The following is a 17,719-nucleotide window of genomic DNA, read 5'->3' on the forward strand; positions in this document are numbered from 1 at the left end:
GACGTCACGAGGGCGAGGCGGCGGAAGCGGCGGACGCGGCGGAAGCGGCGCTCGGGGCCGGGCAGGGCCGCGCTGCCGCCCCTCAGCGCGGCCTCCGCTCCTCGGCGCGGCCCGTCCCGCTCAGCGCGGCCCCTCCGCCCGCCCCGCCGCGCTCCCGCCCGCCATGAGCTGCCGGCAGCCGCTGCCGAGCGAGCGGGGAGCGAGACAGAGGTGCGTGAGGGCGGCGAGGCCCGAGGGAGCGGGGGGAAGGAGCGGCCGCGCTCAGGGCAAGGGGAGAGCGGACACCGAGCGCTCGGAGGGTTCAGCGGGGCTGCGGGGGTCGGGCAGGCTGGGGGCGCTCCGGAGGGTGAGGGGATGCGGGGGATGGAGCTGAGGGATCGTGGGGCGGGTGGGCACCGAGGGGCTGAGGGGGACCGTGGAGTCGGAGAATGGGGTGGAAAACCCTAAAGCCCGTCCTGTGCCACCCTTGCCACGGGATGTGGGGGAGAAGCTGAGGGATCGTGGGGTAGGTGGGAGCTGAGAGGCTGAGGGGGGATCATGAGTCAAGGGATGGGGTGAAAGGGACTCCAAAGCCCATCCTATGCCACCCCTGCAATGGGATGTGGGGGAGAAATCTGAGGGATTGTGGAGCAGGTGGGCGCTGGGAAGTTGTGAGGGATCGTGGGGTCGGAGAATGGCGTGGAAGGGACCCTAAAGGCCGGGCCGTGTTCCCCCTACCACGGGATGTGAGGGAGAAGCTGAGGGATCGCGGGGGATTGTGGAGTTGGGGAATGGGGTGCAAGGAACCCCAAACGCCATCCCGTGCTCCCCCTGCCATGGGCACAAACACCCAGCGTGCCCCAAGCCCGGAGGTCGCTGCAGGGGTTGGGGAAGGAAGGAGGCAGAGGCTCCAGAGGAGAATCCCGGACAGAGGGACAGCGTTCGGTGCCTGCCATTGAGGGATGGGGAGCAGCGAGGCAGCTCCGGGCTGTAGGCGTGGGCCAGAGCCTGCCGCACAGAGAGGAGCCGGTTATAAATACCTATGGATGCCTCCCTCGAGTGTGTTTTGACTCATCCGAGCACGGGTTAATTTTAGGCACACCAGAACGGCTCCATCCCGTGTTTTTTTGGATCCTGGCTGACTCGTCGTGTTTGTGGGGCGGGGAGGAATCGTTTGATGTTTGTGTGGGAATTCTGGGAGGCTGCTGGGGAGCAGCAGCTGCTGTGTTGGTGGCACAGAATCACCAATCGTGGGCTGGCAGTGACCTTCAGTGCCATCCAGTGCCACCCCAGCTTGTCCCAGCTCCTGTCCAGCCTGGTCGTTGAGGTGTTCCCTTTATCTCCTGCCATCTGGGAATATCAGCACTGTGCTCCTCCCAGCTCTGCTTTGCCTCGATGCCTGCAAAGATCTGGATAAAAACGGGGTTAAAACCTGCACCCACCATGCCAGACAGTGCAAGGTGCCACGAGAAGGTGGGAAATACATCAGAGACAGGGAAGAGTTTGTTTTGCACAAGATGTTTCCTGACAAAACCTCATTTGGGAAATGTGATTGCTTTGGAATGTGACTCCAGACAGAGGGGAGAGGCTGAAGAGTCCTTGTGGGGTGGTGAGAGCAGGTGAATCATTGGAGATGTGCTCAGTGCCACTCGTCCCAGGGCTGTCCCCAGCCTGTCAGGTGTCACTCTGAGCCCAGGGATTATTTCTGATTATTTCTACATCTGCAAGGCTGGCAGTTGTTAAATGAGGATGGTTTTAATCCAGGTCCCTTAAACCGATAGGAAACATCTTGTGAGGAGCAGGATCCTTTTCTCTGGGAAATGTGGGGGCCCACAGCACCTCAGGGGGCTGGGGACACCCTGCCTTCATTTATCCCTGCGTTTTTGGGTGCCTTCAGAGGACATGGATCAATGAGCTGTTTCTTGAGCTTTCAGTGGGCTTTCTTTCACTGATCATTTCCTCTGCCTGCAGGAAGAGGAGGAGGAATGGCACTGAAGAGGATGGTCACGTTCCCCAGAGCAAACGTAGCACCAGGAGCTCTGTCCTGCAGGACTCGTGGGACACTGAGGTGAGAGCCTTCCCAGCCAAAGCCAGGCTGCATTTCAATATCTGTGCATTTATTTCCATGTTTATTTCATAGCTTTGTGTTTGAGGGCGTGAGGTTTGGCTTGGTGACATCAGAGATTGAAATCAGTTTGGAAATCAGCATTTCCAGTGAGCCTGGTTATGCCTGGCCTGAGTATTTCTGGGAGGAAATTTCAAATCCTGCCTTGCAGCACCCAGGGAAAGAATTTCCAGGGTTTTGGTTTTGGTTTGGGCTGAGCTGTGCCCAGAGCTGGGGGGATGTGTCCCTGTGCTCACTGTGCCTGACCATCAGCTTTGCCTTTGCTCACAGGAGGTGATTATTTGTGGGAGAAAGACAAAACACATTCCAGACAGGCCTTATCTGATGTGCAAAAAATGCTCTGGTAGAGCTGCTCAGTTTAAGCAAGACAAACTCAAAACTCGTTGGTTTTTTTCTCATATTTTCCTTTTTTTTTTTTTGCTGGATGTGAGATAAACTCTTGTTCTCTTACCCCTCACCAGACATGTGTTTTCTCAGTGTAATTTGAGATTTCTTGTCTTAAAAAAAATAAATTGCTGATTTCCCAACTGCTGCCAGATGTCACCTGGGTGAATCACCTGAAAATTCACTGTGAGCCACGTCCTTGTGTTGTAAAACATTCATGGAAAAAGGGTGCAGAGCACTCTGAAGTTAATGAAATTAATTTCTTTGAAGGTTTTGGACATATCCTCAGTTTTTTAGAGCCTCCTCACTTTGAAAGTGGATTGTAATGAGCAATTACAGTCTGAATTATTACAGAATTGTCTCAATTATTCAACTGTTAATTGAAAAACAGAAAACATTTAGTTGCTGTGTAACTTGGAGCTCTTTTACAATCTGGAAATGGGTATTTCTACATTCCTGTTGTGAGGGAAACTCTCTGTGAACCTGGACAAGTAGATTAAGTGACAGGAATGCTGGAAATGCCCTAAGAGCTGCTCTCCATCACAGAGGAATCCCCTGGGATGGAAGCTGCTGTGTTTTCAGGGGGGAAACTCTGCATTTTGGGGTTTTTTGGGAGCAGCAGCCTGCCTTGTGCCAGCTGACCCTGGATCACTTGTCCCACAGGTCAGAGCCCTCGGTGTGTGTAGGGTGGGTAAAGCCAAAGCAGCTTTGGCACGGATTTAGTGTGGCACTAATGAAATTAAGGATATCAGGAAATGGTGAGTGCCAGAAGCAGCACCTTGGCTTGCAGTGTGAGCACCTGGTGATGGGGCAGGGCTGGCAGTGCCACACACCAGGGGTGGCAGCAGCCCTGGAACAGCTCAGCCTAACACAGACCCTGCTTCTTGCATGCCCTTGCCTGGTAAAGCCTGGTTTTAACTCATTAAACCCTGGTGTGAGGCAGGGAGGAGCTCTCCCTGCTGAGGAATGTGGGCACAGCTTCTCAAACAGCACTGAACAGAATTCCCAATGTTTTCTCCTGATGAATGGAGCTTTTTTTGCTTTTTGTTTTTTTTTTTTGGCTTGTTTTTCTTGTCAGATCCCTCAGCTGAGCATGCCCAGAAATTCAAGCCACGAGATTAAATCTGGGTTATTCCAACATTTGGTTAAGGACTTCCTGTGCCAAGGGGAGAAATCCTTGTGCTCATTGTGCCCATTGGTGCAGCTTGGAAAGTCTCAGCCACTTCGCAACACTTGCATTTAGTTTGTTGTGTGCAAAGGCACCTCTGGCTGGTTAAAATCCCCCCTGGATTTGGGATATTGCCTGGAAAAGGGGAATGGGAGCAATTTGTGACTTCCAAGAGCACAGGAGAGTTGCTGTTCATCACAGGGCATTGCACACCTGCTTTTTGTGAAACATTACCCAAAGTCCTGATTCCCGTGGGCTGTTTTGGCTCAAACTGACTGTTCCCTCTTGCAGAGTGAGGCCTCTTTGAGAGCACAGCCTCAGGGTGGGCAGTCAGGCAGGGTTTTAAACCTGATGGCAGTCAGGCAGGGTTTTAAACCTGATGGCAGTCAGGCAGTGTTTTTTGCCAGGATCTCTTCCCGTTATTTTTGTCTTGCACATTTTGCTCTGGAGAACGAGGTGAAGGGAGGTTTTTCCTCAGTGGCAGTTCAAAGTTGGGCAATTCTGTGATGTTACCCCTCAGTCCCTGCCTTTGCTCATCCTCATCACATCCAGTTCCAGAGGATTTGCTGTTTTCTGCCTCTGCGTTGTCCCTTCACCCAGGACAGGCAGCACTTCCAGCTTCCCCAGGATGGAAACAGATTCTCTTCAGTCTCCAGCAGTGCTGCTTTTTGGCCACTTGCTGTAAGGATGTGCCATTCCTGGAGAAGCCACTCACAGGTGACAGAAACCTCTGTCCTGGGCTCAGTCCATGGCCACAGGGCTGCAGCTGCAGCCAGGGTTAAACATTAGCAAGGCAGAGCCTTTGCCATGGAATTTCCCTTCCTGTTCAGCCTGTCCTCCCTTTTCCAGGAGCTCAGCTGTGTTGTTTGCCCTGTGCTTAGAAATCCATTGCTTGTCCCCAGATCAGGCCAGGAGAGGTTGCAGTGGATCCTCATGGGGCAATGCTGGGGTTCCAGTGGATGCTCCAAGGGCAATGCTGGGGTTGCAGTGGATGCTCCAATGCTGGGGTTGCAGTGGATGCTCCAAGGGCAATGCTGAGGTTCCCAGCTGAGCTCTGGGCAATCCCCAGTGCAAGCCCTTTGCTCTGGTTTTCCCAGGGAAGGAAGCGAGTCTGAGTGTTCTGGCTGACCCTTTCCTTCCTGAACAACTTCTGCAAACCCCAATTTCTCACGGTTCCTCTTTGTTCTGGGCAGGAGTGGAACACTGCTGGGTTCTTGGCACAGATCAAATCAAAGTTCTTGTCCCCCACTATCCAGGGAAGGGCTGCTCTTCAGTTCTGACTAAAACCAGGCCGTGGCTCTGTTGAACTCCTCTTGGAAGGCATTGAGAGCAGCAGGGGTCGAGTGGCTCTTTCTGCAGTTGCTGTCCCGAGGGATTGTCCCAGATCTGCACATTTAACAGGACATTTGTTTGTTTTAAAACTTGAAGTGTGATGTGAAGGGTTAATGAGCCCAGTAAACCTTGAAGATGCCCTTTTGATAACTGAAGTATTCATAAATATCAGTGGGCTGCATTTGATAGCTAAAGTACTCATAAATATCACTGGGCTGCTTTTCCTTTGCCCCTGTAAAGCTTTGGTGATGCCTGTCTTGCTGACTTGATGTCTTTAAGGATTCTTTTCTTGTCTGATTGTAGTCCAAATGCGTTTCAGAACGTGCACCACAGCCTGGGGACGTGGTAGCTGCTCCATGTGAGGTGGGCAGTGATGAGGGGGTGCCAGTGCTAGTGAACCTTTGCCTTAGAGAACTGGAAATAAAGAGGGCCTGACCAACCCCCCTGTCACAGCCTGGGGTGTCAGAAGCACGTCCCAGGACACGCTGCCAGCTCTGAGGTGCACACAACACTCACTGCTAACAGCTGGAAGATGTTTGTTGGGATGTGAAACGCGAGCAGCACGCCAGGCCAGCTTCTCATTTGGATTTTTACCTTGATTTGCAGAAGGTGGCTGTAACGAAGCCCACTAAGGAGCGCAGACTAAAAGGAAACAAAGTGTCCTGTGCGGTGGGTTTCTCTCCGAGGCTGCTGGGCCCCCTCGGCATCGCGTGTGACCCTTTGTGCTGCTCTGCAACAGCAGCTGCGCTGCCCAGCACACCCCAGCTCCTCCCTGTGCTGCCGGGGCTCTCTCCCTCTCTGGTGTGGGCACCGGGGCTGCTGGCTCCCGTGCTTCCATCTCTGCTCCCTGGGCAATGACCCCGCTGTGTTTCTCTCCCCTCTCGCAGCCCGGGGCCCTTGGCTTGGCTTGCTGTGCTCCCACAGAGCTGAAGCGTTTTTGGTGCTTAGCAAAACAAAGGAATTTGTCAGGGTTGGATGGGCAGGATCGATGGTGGATCAGGGCCGGGGGGAGGGTTGTGTTCTACCCAAACATCCCCAGTGCCTCCCTGGGCACTGCACACGCTGCTGGCTGTGTGATTTACTCCTGACACACTGCTGGGTACGTGATTTACTCCAGACATGCTGCTAGGTGCAGTTTGCACCATTCCTGATTTACACACACACACTGCTGGGTGCAGTTTGCACCATTCCTGATTTACACACACACACACTGCTGGGTGCAGTTTGCACCATTCCTGATTTACTCCTGGTGAAGCCCTTCTGGAAGAGGTGCTGACTGGTAAATCCCTGAGGATTTAGTGAAATTTGTCCTCTTCTGATGTGGCCACAAAGCTGTGACTTGTGTGGCTTAATCCTTAGAAAAATATCGATTTTTTTTTTTTAGCTGCTGTCACTTAACTCTGTCTGCTTTGATGAATCATTTATGGGGTGGCAGAGTAGCCACTTGCTGATTGACTCACCCAGATATTTGCAGGTCCTGACCAGCAGATCACACAAACTAAAACTGGAACTAATGGAACCTTTCCTTAGCAGCCCTTAAATGGTGTTTTATGTCTTTGAATCCCTTATGATGATGGCAAATGCTCTTCCAGCCATGCCCGTGAAATGTGGTTGTCCTAAATGCTGGCAAATGAGCCCTGGCCTCTTATCCCAGTCAAATGCTGAGTTCTTTTTCCTGCATGAGCAATTCCTCAGTGCCTGTTGCTCTTTCACTGTCATGTTCAGTAAATTGGTGTGGAATTGCTGTGGAACTCTTCCAGTTAACTCTGCCATGGAGCGTTTAACTGGGAGAAGAGTATTGATGGTAGGGTGTTCAAAGACTTCAAGTGGGTCTTGTGTGCATTTGTTTCTCACAGCTCTTGCTTCGGATGCTTCAGATCTCACTTTGGGGTTGCCTTGTAGGAAAGAGCTTTGCATGGTGCTCCCCTGAAACCTCTGGTGCCAACCCTGCCCTGCCTGCACTGGCACTGCAGCTCCCTGGGAATGTTCTTTATTTTCCATTTCTCGGATCACCCCAGCAAACTTCACTAGTGCAAACGTGGGCTTGGGGGCAGAGCTGAGGGGTTTAACTGGGGAGGATTGAAATCCAACACCCTGGAGGCCACTGCACCCCGGCTGAAGGCTTGTCCCTTCAGCTCTGTGACACTGGCGTGGGCAGCAACAACCTCTCCGTGCCAAGGTGGATGTAATCAGTCCATGGGGCTGGAAGTGTGGAAGGGAGGGGTTTATCCTAAAGGCTTGTGGGGTGAGGAGGAAGTGTCTGATGTTGCTGTTCACCCTCTGTGTGTCCCAGTCCTCCAGCAGCGACAGCGGCAGCAGCAGCAGCAGCAGCTGTAGCAGCAGCAGCATCAACAGCCCCGACAGAGCAGAGTCCAGCCTCAACCCCAGGATTGCAGGATCCAGCCCTGTCTCCTCCCAGCCCTTCCACGAGCAGTCTGCACTAAGCCAAGGTCCTTACTTCCACATCAACCAGATCCTGAAGGAAGCCCACTTCCACAGCCTACAGAGCCGGGGACGCCTCCCTACATGATGACCCAGCAGCTCCCTGCCTTCTGTGAAGGGACAGCACTGTGTAGATTTGATATTTCAACTTCAAAGTTTGTTAAAATGGAATTGCACAAAATTGCCTGTTGCCTTTTCAGTCTATATTTGAAATAACAGGTTAACAGGAGATTGTTTACTTGTGGTTTGCTGCACTATTGCAATGCAAAAGGGGCTTTGAAGCAATTTTTATAGGATTCTTTTTGGGGTGGTTCTAAAGTACGTGGCAAGAGGAGACTGAGGAGTCCACATATGTGTTATAGGATTGCAAACTGTCCAATTCCAATCGACTGCCTAATCTGTTAGCAAGTTGTTGCTTTCTGTAAAGTTCTCTTAAGCGTTCCTCTTCAGTTTTATAAGTCTTTTTTTAATTTCAATAAACTAGTTAAAAAATTATTTGGCAACATAATTATTTGAGCATTTAGAGTTAGTGAGAACAGGAGCAGCGAGTGCAGGTGCTTAGGCCTGTGAGCTCCCACCCAGCTCAGGGTGACGAGGTTTCTCTCATGAGCCTCAGTGCTGCAGGACTGGCAGGGAAATGTGAAATCAGAGCAGGTGCTGCAGGGGCCTCTCAGAGCAGGGAGGTGGTGCCTGGAGGACACAGGCATCTCACCCTGCTTCAGCACCCCTTCCCAGCTGTGAAATGTTTTGTTTCCTGTTAGTGTGTAGGTTGTTTTGGCTTTTCTCCCCTTTAATTTGACTGTAACAATGTGAGGATAGGAGGTGAAAGAGCAGCTCCACCTCTGCCGCAGCAGCCAGGGGACAAGGACAATCCAAGCTGTGCCTGCTTCCCGTGCCACGCCCTGCTCTGAGGAGGGGAATCCTGACAATCCCGGAGGTGTCACCGAGGGGACAGACAGACAGACAGACACATCTCAGTGGAGACAAACAGCCAGAGCAGTTTTATTGCTGCTGCCTCACTTGGTCATGCCCGAGAGCCAGCCCAGCTTGAAGAGGGACGGGGCCGCCGCGTCCTCGTCGTCGGTGAGGAGCTGCCGGAACAGCGAGCCCGGCCGGGCCTCGTCCTCCCTGGGCAGCACAGCAGCTGCAGCCTGGCCCTTGGGGGACACAAAAGTGACTCTGACTGTCACAGCAGCCCCGGGGCTCCCTCTGTCCCCTCAGCAGCACAGGGCAGTGACACACACACACACACCTCGCTGCTGCTGGCAACAGGCACTTGGCAGATGTCGCTCAATGCTCATAAAACCCCAAGGAACACTCAGCAAAACCCTCACACAGCGTGGTAGAAGCACAGCCGGTGCCCCTGCAGGAGCTGTTCCTGGAGAAGTGCAGATTTTAACCTCTCCAGAAGAGTTTTAGCACTGAAGGAGGAGCAAGCATCTGTCAGGGATGCTGGGAAGTGTGGCTAGCACAGGACACGGGTGTGCTGAGCACAGCACAGAGCTCAGGGGACTGACAGAACGAGGCAGACACCACTGCACACTGCTATGCTCTAATCCAGCTGAGCTGTGAGAGGTAAGGAACACCTTTGCTGGCAAGTTCTGGGCTTTTAAACACCCCTTCTGCTGGGTCTGGCCCTTAAGGGCTCTGAGAAATTGAACATCATCTCAAATGACACTGGTGAAACCAGGCCTTGACCTCTTTGTCTTGGCTCTTACCAACTCAACAACTTGTCCCAGTTGCCAAGACCAGCAGGGATAGATTGGGCTGGTAATAAGTAAAGGAAACACGAATTGCTGCTTGCCACAGCACTGAGGTGTTCCTTGGCTCTCACCCAGCACACAGAGCTCCAACAAAGCAGATGTTTTAAACTGGGGGAAATGGAGCAACAGAAACATTGGCTGCTACAGCTCAGCACCAGGGGAGCAGCAGCAGGACAGCCTCACTAGGCTGGGGTACCTGGCCAGGCCTCCTCAGGTTACAGGGCAGCATCCCACTGCAAAGGAGTTCAAGCATTAGCTGCTGTCCCTCAGCCTTTCCTGCAACCCTCTTTAATGAGCTTTGATGCATTGCCCTCATCCTTGTCAACCCTCACTGCCCCTGCAGTGGCTTTTGCCTGCCACAGAGCAGTGGCCCCAAAACCACAGGGGCAAAGGCTGGGTGGGGTTTGGACAGTCCTGGAGAAATCCACCCCATCCCCTGCTGTGCTGCCGTAATGATTCATTTTACTGAAAATAAAAATCAGGTGAAATAATGTTTGGCTACTTTCTTCTTTGCCCATAAACTCCAGTGTCAGGGGGACAATGAACACTGGGAAAATATTCCTATTTTTACAGCTCACTTCAAACACCAACCTGGACTCTCTCTGTGCTCCTGGCAGTGGACTTGCTCTTCCTTGAGCTCGACATGCTCAGTGGCAGGAGTCCAAACCTTAAGAGATGGAAGAAAGAAATGTGGGAAGCAGCAAATTCCAGAGCAGCTTCCCAGAGGCAGGAGGATGCCTGGAAGAGCTGGGTGCCTCACCTGATCTGGCTGGATGCTAAGGGCAGGATGTTGTGCAGCTCCTGCGAGCTCAGAGCGCCGCCCCTGCTCGTGTACTGGTTCTCTGTCCCAGTCAGCAGCCCAAACAGAACCTGCAAGGCACCAGCAGAGGCTTGGATTTGGGGAGGAGAAGCTGGAAGGCAGCAGGATTTGGGGAAGGTGAAAGGCAGCAGGATTTGGGGAAGAGAAGCTGGAAGGCACCAGGATTTGGGGAAGAGAAGCTGGAAGGCACCAGGAGCTGTGTGGATCTGGGGTTCCTGCAGAGCTGACCCCACAGTACGTGGTAAATCCAGTGCACACCATCAGCACTGAGTGTGAACAGGAAGTGCCTCTCTCCTCCCTCTTAACCCTGGTGTTTAATCATTCCCACAGCTGAGTGCCAGACCTGTTTCAGCACCACTTAACCCAATTAGTGTGGCACAGGCTCCAGAGAATCCTGTTAGATAAAGTTCAGGCAGCCCCACAGCAGCGGGGCCGTGCAGCCGGCTCAGCCAGCTCCTCTTATCTCCAGCTGGCACTGAGCACTCTTCCCCTTTGCAGGCAAGTGCCAGTGCTTATCTCGAGGCACTGAGCAGCTCAAAGCCAGCCCAGCTGCCCTGCTGAAGGCTTTGTGCAGTTCCCTGCTGTCCAGCCCTGCTCCCCACCGAGGTTCTCTGCACCAGGCGGTTCAGGTTGCTGTTCAGGTGTGGGGTGAAGACATCCAGGTCAAAGGGATCGATGTGTCCCTCCAGGAAGTCGATGACCTTCTCAATCCTGCAGGCAGAGCAAGAGAGCTCCTGTCAGGGGTGACATCCTGGTGATGCCAGCTCTGGAGCAGCCAGGGATTTCCTGTCTGGGGTGACTGAGCACAGCAGGAATTACTCGGCACAGGGGCAGCTGCCCCAAGGGTTCCCAGCTCTTACACAACCCAAACTGCTCCCCGTGGCACCTCCCAGGGCTTTGACTCTTGGCTGGAAGCTCAACTGCTCTGTCCAGGGGCACCCTCTGAGGGTATCCTATGGACACCTGGCCCCAGAACCCTCCTCTGGTTTGAGGATGAGCTTGGTGTTTGTGCAGTGTCAGAGCTTGGAGCTTGCACTGGTCCAGGGCCCCCCAAAGCCCTGCTGGAGGATGTGAACCCCAGAATGTGCCATACCCGGAGTCCTGCTTGATCCTGCTGGGTTTTGTGTCCTCACTCTTGGCTGTCAGGATGATGCTGAGGTACCTCAGGTCGTAGAGTAGCTGCAGGGCTCTGCTCTGGGTCAGGGGGAAGCTGTCTGGCCTCTGCAAACAGGACAGGCAGGAATGGGCTCCTCCCTGGCACAGGGCACACTGCCCAAGGAGCAACATCTGAGAACACCAAGGCCAAGGCACAACCAGAGTGTGAAATCTGGTGCCTGCCTTTCCAGGGTGTTCCCTTTCCAGCTGGCAGGACAGGCATTGTAACGCTGTCATTTTTCTGTTCCAGGAGCTGGATGTGCCCCAGCATTCCCAGCCACCTCCTCCCTCCCATCCCACAGCCAGGTACCTTCTCCTGCTTCTGCTCCACCAGCTTCCCATAGGCAGCCAGCACCTCTGCCATGCAGCTCCTGAGCAGCTCCTGCAGGGTCACCCTGGGCAGGGTGTGCCCACCGACCCTGTTCACCTCCTGGCACAGGCTGAACAGCAGGCACTGCACGTGCCACGAGGGCTGGGCAGAGAACAGAGTTTGTTTGCAGCTGCTCTGTGAACTCCATTCCCCTCCACATCCCTTCTGCTGCCTGGTGGGAGGGTCCCACTCAGAGCAGCCACAAAGCTCTGCCCCACAGCTCGGCTCAGGTATCTCACAGGGTCTGGGGTACTGACACCCCAGATTTCGGGTTACAGCGGCTCCCAAAGCCCCCAAAAGATTTTACCAGACACTGAGTGCAGTGAGAAGAGAATTGCCTGTTAATCTTCTGCCCACCCACTCCCTGGGGGTGTTCTTCCCTCACCTCCTGGGCCTCCTGCATTCTCACCCAGCTGCTTTTCCCCTCAGATAACAGAATTCACTGCAGAAGGCTCACTGCATTTCCCTGTCCAGCCCCTCCCGTGCTGTGCAAACACAGAACTCACTCCAGGCCTGGCTCTCCTCCCCTCTGCCACCTGCTCTGTCCCTGTGAGGCCCTTCCTGTGCCACCACCACACCCTTGGGAAGCCTCAGCTCCCTCAGGATTCCACAGTCCCACTGCTGCAGCCCTGTCCTCCGATGCACCCAGCTTCCATGGAACCTCTGTGTTTAAACCAGGCCTAAGTCCTCCTCTGGCTCAGTTTTACAGGATCTGGGCCAACCTTCCTCGTAGAGATAAACAGCAATAATGACCTATTTCCTTCCTCTGACCTCTGTCCTCATGAGGTGAGTGTCTCAGAGAGCACCACCGAGTGTTTGTCCCCTGCTGGTGACACCAAACACCCTCCCCAGCACTCAGCAAGTGGTTCTGGAGCCAGCTGGGCTCGTCCCTCAGGCTGTCCCTCGTACCTGCACTGGCAGCCGGATCTTGGATGTCACACTGCTCCCAGACTCGGTCTCCTCCTGGATTTCAATCTCGTCCCAGTTGGTGGCTGTGGCCAGGACAGAGCCAGCTGTGTCCAGCAGCAACGTGTGGGTGAAGCACTGAACCAGGGCCTGGAGCACAACAATGAAAGTCCCAATCACAGGACACTTCTAACAAAGCCAAGGCCACCCTGCCTGTGACCTGCTGCACCCCTCAAAGTGACCCTCATGAACACCAAGCCCCTGCAGCCACCCTGTGACCAGGCAGCAGCACAGGGAGCTCTGGGCAGCCCCAGTGATGAAACCCTCCCCAAAACCACCTCTGAGGAGGGAACTGCTCCTTACTTTGGTGACAGCCGAGCTCCAGAGCTGGTAAGCCACCAGGCTCTGCTGCAGGAGCTCTGCCTTCACCCCCTGCCACTTGGCCAGCTCGGGGGGCACCTCCTGGGCCTTGCCCTTGCCCAGTTTCTTGGCAGAGCGCGGCTCCTTGGGCTCGGCGCCGCCCGCCCGGCCCAGCACGCAGCGCTGCAGGTGCGGGCACAGCTCGGGCAGGGCCTGGCACAGCCTGGCCATGAAGAGCACCGCGTTGAGCCTGGCATCCCCAGGGGCATCCAGCTGGCTCTGGGCGCTCTGGAGCTGCTCCTGGACGCAGCCCAGGAGGTGCTGGACGCAGGTGACACAGCTGTCACGCAGCAGCTCCTGCACGGTGCCGGCGTCGGCGAAGCGGTCAAAGGCAGAGCGCGGCGGCTCCTTGGGGACAGAGTCGTCCCCGGGGAGGTAGGACAGGACATCCTCCAGCCTGGCCTTCAGCTTGGAGTCCAGCGTGGAGCAGAAGCTCTGCACGCACGGCGTGAGCGCCTGCGCCTTCATGGCCAGCCCGCTGCGGGCGAAGGGCCCGCGCTGCCCCACGCTGACCCACGCCGCGTCCCCGGGCAGGTCCCCGGGGCTCTCCGACCACAGGAACAGGGACACGTTGTGCTCCAGCTGGATCTGCTTGCTCAGGGCACCGCTGCCACCTTTCGCTTCCAGCTCCTGCAAGGCCGCAGCCAGCAGCTGCTTGGAGCTGCTGGAAATGGAGTCGAAGCCTTCCTTGGTCAGAGTCTGCAAGGGAACCAGGAGAAAAACCAAATTCAATGGGACACTAAAACCCACCCTGAGTGCACTGTGAGCTGGCTGAGACAACTCCTGGGGGAGCACAGCAAGGCTCCCCAGGGCTCAGCACCCACCTGCAGCCTGTCCAGGAAGAGCTCCTGCAGCAGCTCCTGCCAGAAGGACACAGGCCTGCCCAGCAGGCGCCGGCACACGGCCTCCCAGCTGTGGCTGCTGGACTCGCTGGACAGCAGCTCCCACACGGCATCACGGATCCCTGCCAGCCCCTTCATGCTCTTCACGTACACCAGCAGCGTCCTCACTCCCGTCCTGATGTCTTCACTGCACCTGCAGGCAAAGTTTCACCCCTGTGAGCAGGTGAGGCCCTGGCGCAGGGTGCTGGGTGTGCTGTGCTGCCTCTGGCTGCTTCAGTCAGGGTGAGGATGAGGAGGACGAGGGGATGAGGAGGAAGCAGCCAGGCTGGGACTGCCCTGTCCCACTCACATGTTGATCCACTGCTGCAGGGTCTCCCTGAGGTACTCCTGGCTGATGGGGTGTGCCAGGGTCCGCAGGGCCGGCTGGAATTCCACCACGGACTCGGGCAGGTACTTGAACCAACTGCTCAGCTTCAGATCCTCCTGCAGCACCCCTCCTCTCCCTGCAGGCACAGCCAGGCTCAGCCCAGCACGGGCACCCTGCCCTCCTGCCCGCACACCTGGGCAGGTGCAGGCCTCACCTGCGGGGTTCTGGCCCGTGCTGCTCTCCAGGGTGGAGAAGAGCAGCCCACAGGGCAGGGCTGGCTCCGGGGGCACCCCCTCGGGCACAGTGTAGAACAGAGCGTGGGCCTGGAACAGCGTGGTGCTGAGCAGCTCCATCAGGGAACACACCTGGGCCTTGATACCTGCGCCTGCACAGAGGGGGCTCTGAGCCAGGGCAGCCCCTCAGCACGGCTCAGAGGCACTGGGGGCCCTTCCAGGGAGGGCTGCAGGGCAAAGGACTCAATGCCCCACCTGCCTCCTCAGTACAGGTGGGCTTGGCCAAAGCCCCTGACAACTGGTAATCTTGGTGCTGTTTTGCAGTGTCCCTGTCACCATGAGATTTATGGGAATCTCCCATCTTCCCAATTTATGGGACTCTCCCATCTTCCTATTTACCATCTTCCTAATTTATGGGAATCTCCCATCTTCCCAATTTATGGGGATCCCCCCCATCTTCCCATTCACCATCTTCCCAATTTATGGCAATCTCCAATCTTCCTATTCACCATCTTCCCAATTTATGGGACCCTCCCATCTTCCCAATTTATGGGACTCTCCCACCTTCCCAATTGATGTGACTCTCCCATCTCCCCATTCAGTTTCTGGGGCTCTCCCCTCCCTGCAGTGGGGGCAGCCCGGTGGCACTGACCGTGGTGGGGCTGGTTCAGCAGCTGCTGGATGGCCATTTTCCTGGCCAGCAGGAAGTCAGCCAGGGCCTGCCGAGGGGAGCTGTCCTCCAGCAGCATGATGGCACACAGGGCTTCTGCCACGGCCTGCTCCGAGCCCGTGGGGCAGCGCAGCAGGGCCTTGCTCTCCTGCAGGACGGTGGATCTGCCGCGGGAACCAGCTGCGAGTCACTGCCCGAGCCACGCCACGGCTTGTGGGGGACTCTGCCCACTGGTATCTGGGTAATACAGGGCTGGGGAGATGTTTGAAGTGGAATGTTTTGGGTTGGAAAGGATCTCCCTAAATGAGTCCTGTCCTGTTACCTGATGGAGCCCCCAGGATGTGCTGCTGGACACGGGATTTTCCCTCGCATCCCTCTGTCCCTGCCTGCCAGCTTTGCAGGGCACCCCTGGGGCACTGCGCCACCAGCCTGGCACCTGCCCTGGGCTCTCCTGTGGGACCCAGGTGACAGAGCCTCCTGGCACAGGCCAAGCATCACTCTCCCACCATGCTGCAGCTGATTTCTGTCCTGCCTTCCCTGGGCTGTGTCTGAGCCACTGACAGCGAGCGCTTTGGGCTGGGAGGGAACTTTAGCATCCGGCACTTCCAAATCCCTAAACCAGGCAAATCTCATCCAGCTTCCAGCATGGGGCACTGGGACACTCCCAGGGATGGGACAGCCAAAACTCCTCTGGGTAACCTGAGCCAGGGCTTCATCCCCTCCTCACCCAGCCCTTCCCGGCCGCTCCGTGCCCGTTCCCGGCTCACCGGAGGTGGCTGGCCGCCGCCACCTGCCGCAGCAGGATGGGGAAGCGGGCGAGCACGGCGCTGGAGCGGGCTCGGGGCGTGTCGAGCTGCAGCTGGCGGCGCAGGTGAGCCCCGAGCAGGTGGAGCCGGGCCGCGGGCAGGTAGCGGCCGCCCTCCACCGCCCCCCAGACCTGCTCGGGAACCTCCAGCAGCAGCTTCAGCTGGGCTGCAGCCCCGTAGAAACTCTGGTGAGCCGGTGGGCGAGCCTGGAGGGGGAACACGGGGAGATGAGGGGGTAGACAGGGGATAAAGAGGGGCAGAAATATGGGATGGGTGGAGAGAATGAGGTGGGAAAGGGGGCAGGCAGGGAGATGGAGTGGGGGGAAAAGAGTGGGTCCAAGAGGGAACAAAGGAATGGAGGAATAGACAGGGGGATAAAAGAGGGGCAAAAATACGGGATAAGTGGAGAGAAGAAGGTGGGAAAGGGGCCAAGCAGGAGTAGGGGGAAAAGAATGGATCCAAGGGGGAAAGAGGGGATGGAGGAATAGACAGGGGGATAAAAGAGGGGCAAGAATACGGGATGGGAAGGTGGGAAAGGAGCGGAAGAAGGGGCCAGGCAGGGAGATGGAGTGGGGGAAAAAGAGCGGCTCCAAGGGGGAAAGAGGCCCCGCGGGGTTCCGTGGCCGCCCCGCTGTCGCTCACCGTGCCGGCGGGGCCGGGCCGGGCGGTGCCGCCCCGCTGCAGCCCCCTGACGGCGCCCAGCAGGCGCTCGGCGCTCCGCCGCATCTCGGCGATGGTGTCGGCCGCCTCGATGAGGTCCCGGTAGCGCTCGCCCACCATCTGCCGCAGCTCCTCCCGCTTCTGCTCGATGCCGGCGCGCAGCCGCCGCTCCACCGCCCGCAGCTCGGCCGCCGTGTGCGCCTCGAACAGCGCCTCGGCCTCGGCACCGCGCGCCGCCATCGCCGCCGCGACACCGGCACCGGCACCGGGCCCGGCCCGCACCGGCGGGGCCGCCGCCGCCATCTTGGGCACGGGAAGGGGACGGCGCTTCCGGGCGTCACCGCGGGGCGGCGCCGCCATCTTTCTGCCGGGCACCGGGAGGGCGGCCACGACAGCACCGCCATCTTTGTAACGGGCACCGGGAGGGCAGCCACGACAGCACCGCCATCTTTGTAACGGGCACACGGGATGCGGCCACGGCAGCACCGCCATGTTTGTAACGGGCACACGGGATGTGGCCACGACAACACCGCCATATTTGTAACGGGCACACGGGATGTGGCCACGGCAGCACCGCCATATTTGTAACGGGCACAGCTGCCCCCCGGTGCCGTTACCGTGGCAGCATAGCCATCATTGTGTCGGGCACATCCAGCCCCAGATGTCGACGGCAGCGCCGCCATCTTTGTGCCGGGCACAGCCACACCCCCTGTGCCGTTGCCATGGCAGCGCCGCCATCTTTGTGCCGGGCACAGCCGCGTTGCCGCAGCGACGCGGCCAGAAGGGAGCAAACGCCGCTTTGTTTATTTTATTTATAGTTTGTTTGTTTATTTAATTGCGTCTTCTTTCTCTTACCCGTTTCCCGGGAAACGGGTCGGGTTCCGCGGCCTGCGGGTGCCGCTGTCACTCCACACACACCGGCAGGTTTCGCCCTCAGGGCGCTTTGGGCTGCTTGGTTCCAGCAGGGCTGGGGGTGTTTGCCCATCCTCTCCTTCCAAAAACACCGCTCTGAGCAGCGGGATATTGCCCCAAAATCCATCCAGGGTGGGATGGAAAGGGATTGAGCTTTAAGGTCCTTTCTAGCCCTGAAGGGAGAGGCAGATCCAGAGCCAGACGGGATCCAGCTCCACGGGAATGCTCTGCAAGAAGAGCGGGTGGGCTCGGGTGTTTTATTAAAATCCAGTTTGTGCTGCAAATTGAGATGGGAACAAAAAGAATCCCAGGTGCTTTGTTTTATTTTTGTGGGCAGTGTTGGTGCTGCTGGGCTGCACAGCTGC

At 56.6% G+C, this 17,719-nt stretch overlaps 2 protein-coding genes across 4 annotated transcripts; one reads left to right on the forward strand and one right to left on the reverse strand.

The window, feature by feature from the left end:
* The first annotated feature begins 130 nt into the window (after window positions 1-130).
* On the forward strand, window positions 131-8,079 carry FAM104A (family with sequence similarity 104 member A). 2 transcript variants are annotated; one of them, XM_058038584.1, is made up of 4 exons: window positions 131-210; window positions 1,951-2,047; window positions 5,595-5,657; window positions 7,282-8,079. In XM_058038584.1, the coding sequence occupies exons 1-4, from the start codon at window positions 164-166 to the stop codon at window positions 7,516-7,518; spliced, it is 444 nt and encodes a 147-aa protein (XP_057894567.1). In that variant the 5' UTR covers window positions 131-163; the 3' UTR covers window positions 7,519-8,079. The 2 variants fall into 2 exon arrangements, with proteins under 2 accessions (XP_057894567.1, XP_057894568.1); XM_058038585.1 differs by lacking the exon at window positions 5,595-5,657.
* Window positions 8,080-8,411: 332 nt separating this feature from the next.
* COG1 (component of oligomeric golgi complex 1) lies at window positions 8,412-16,802 on the reverse strand. 2 transcript variants are annotated; one of them, XM_058038583.1, is made up of 15 exons: window positions 16,425-16,682; window positions 15,744-15,988; window positions 14,959-15,140; window positions 14,288-14,458; window positions 14,056-14,209; window positions 13,689-13,899; window positions 12,808-13,563; window positions 12,448-12,594; window positions 11,479-11,640; window positions 11,107-11,234; window positions 10,616-10,724; window positions 9,954-10,063; window positions 9,785-9,860; window positions 9,390-9,426; window positions 8,412-8,587 (listed from the first exon to the last, which is right to left on the reverse strand). In XM_058038583.1, the coding sequence occupies exons 1-14, from the start codon at window positions 16,680-16,682 to the stop codon at window positions 9,409-9,411; spliced, it is 2,727 nt and encodes a 908-aa protein (XP_057894566.1). In that variant the 3' UTR covers window positions 8,412-8,587; window positions 9,390-9,408. The 2 variants fall into 2 exon arrangements, with proteins under 2 accessions (XP_057894566.1, XP_057894565.1); XM_058038582.1 differs by lacking the exon at window positions 9,390-9,426 and having other exon boundaries at window positions 16,425-16,802.
* Between the last annotated feature and the right edge of the window lie 917 nt (window positions 16,803-17,719).

Source organism: Melospiza georgiana, chromosome 21 (assembly GCF_028018845.1).
Source record: "Melospiza georgiana isolate bMelGeo1 chromosome 21, bMelGeo1.pri, whole genome shotgun sequence".
NCBI classification, from domain to species: domain Eukaryota; kingdom Metazoa; phylum Chordata; class Aves; order Passeriformes; family Passerellidae; genus Melospiza; species Melospiza georgiana.

What these genes read in the sequence shown, in the direction of transcription:
- COG1 (XM_058038582.1), bottom strand. Translation starts at nt 16,802, where the DNA reads ATGGCGGCGCCGCCCCGCGGTGACGCCCGGAAGCGCCGTCCCCTTCCC. An exon ending in TTAGCATCCAGCCAGATCAG is followed by an intron (nt 9,861 to 9,953) that starts GTGAGGCACCCA and finishes CCATCTCTTAAG; the next exon opens with GTTTGGACTCCTGCCACTGA. An exon ending in GGAGCACAGAGAGAGTCCAG is followed by an intron (nt 8,588 to 9,784) that starts GTTGGTGTTTGA and finishes GTGTCCCCCAAG; the next exon opens with GGCCAGGCTGCAGCTGCTGT.
- FAM104A (XM_058038584.1), top strand. Translation starts at nt 164, where the DNA reads ATGAGCTGCCGGCAGCCGCTGCCGAGCGAGCGGGGAGCGAGACAGAG. An exon ending in GAGCGGGGAGCGAGACAGAG is followed by an intron (nt 211 to 1,950) that starts GTGCGTGAGGGC and finishes CTCTGCCTGCAG; the next exon opens with GAAGAGGAGGAGGAATGGCA. An exon ending in GAAACAAAGTGTCCTGTGCG is followed by an intron (nt 5,658 to 7,281) that starts GTGGGTTTCTCT and finishes TGTGTGTCCCAG; the next exon opens with TCCTCCAGCAGCGACAGCGG.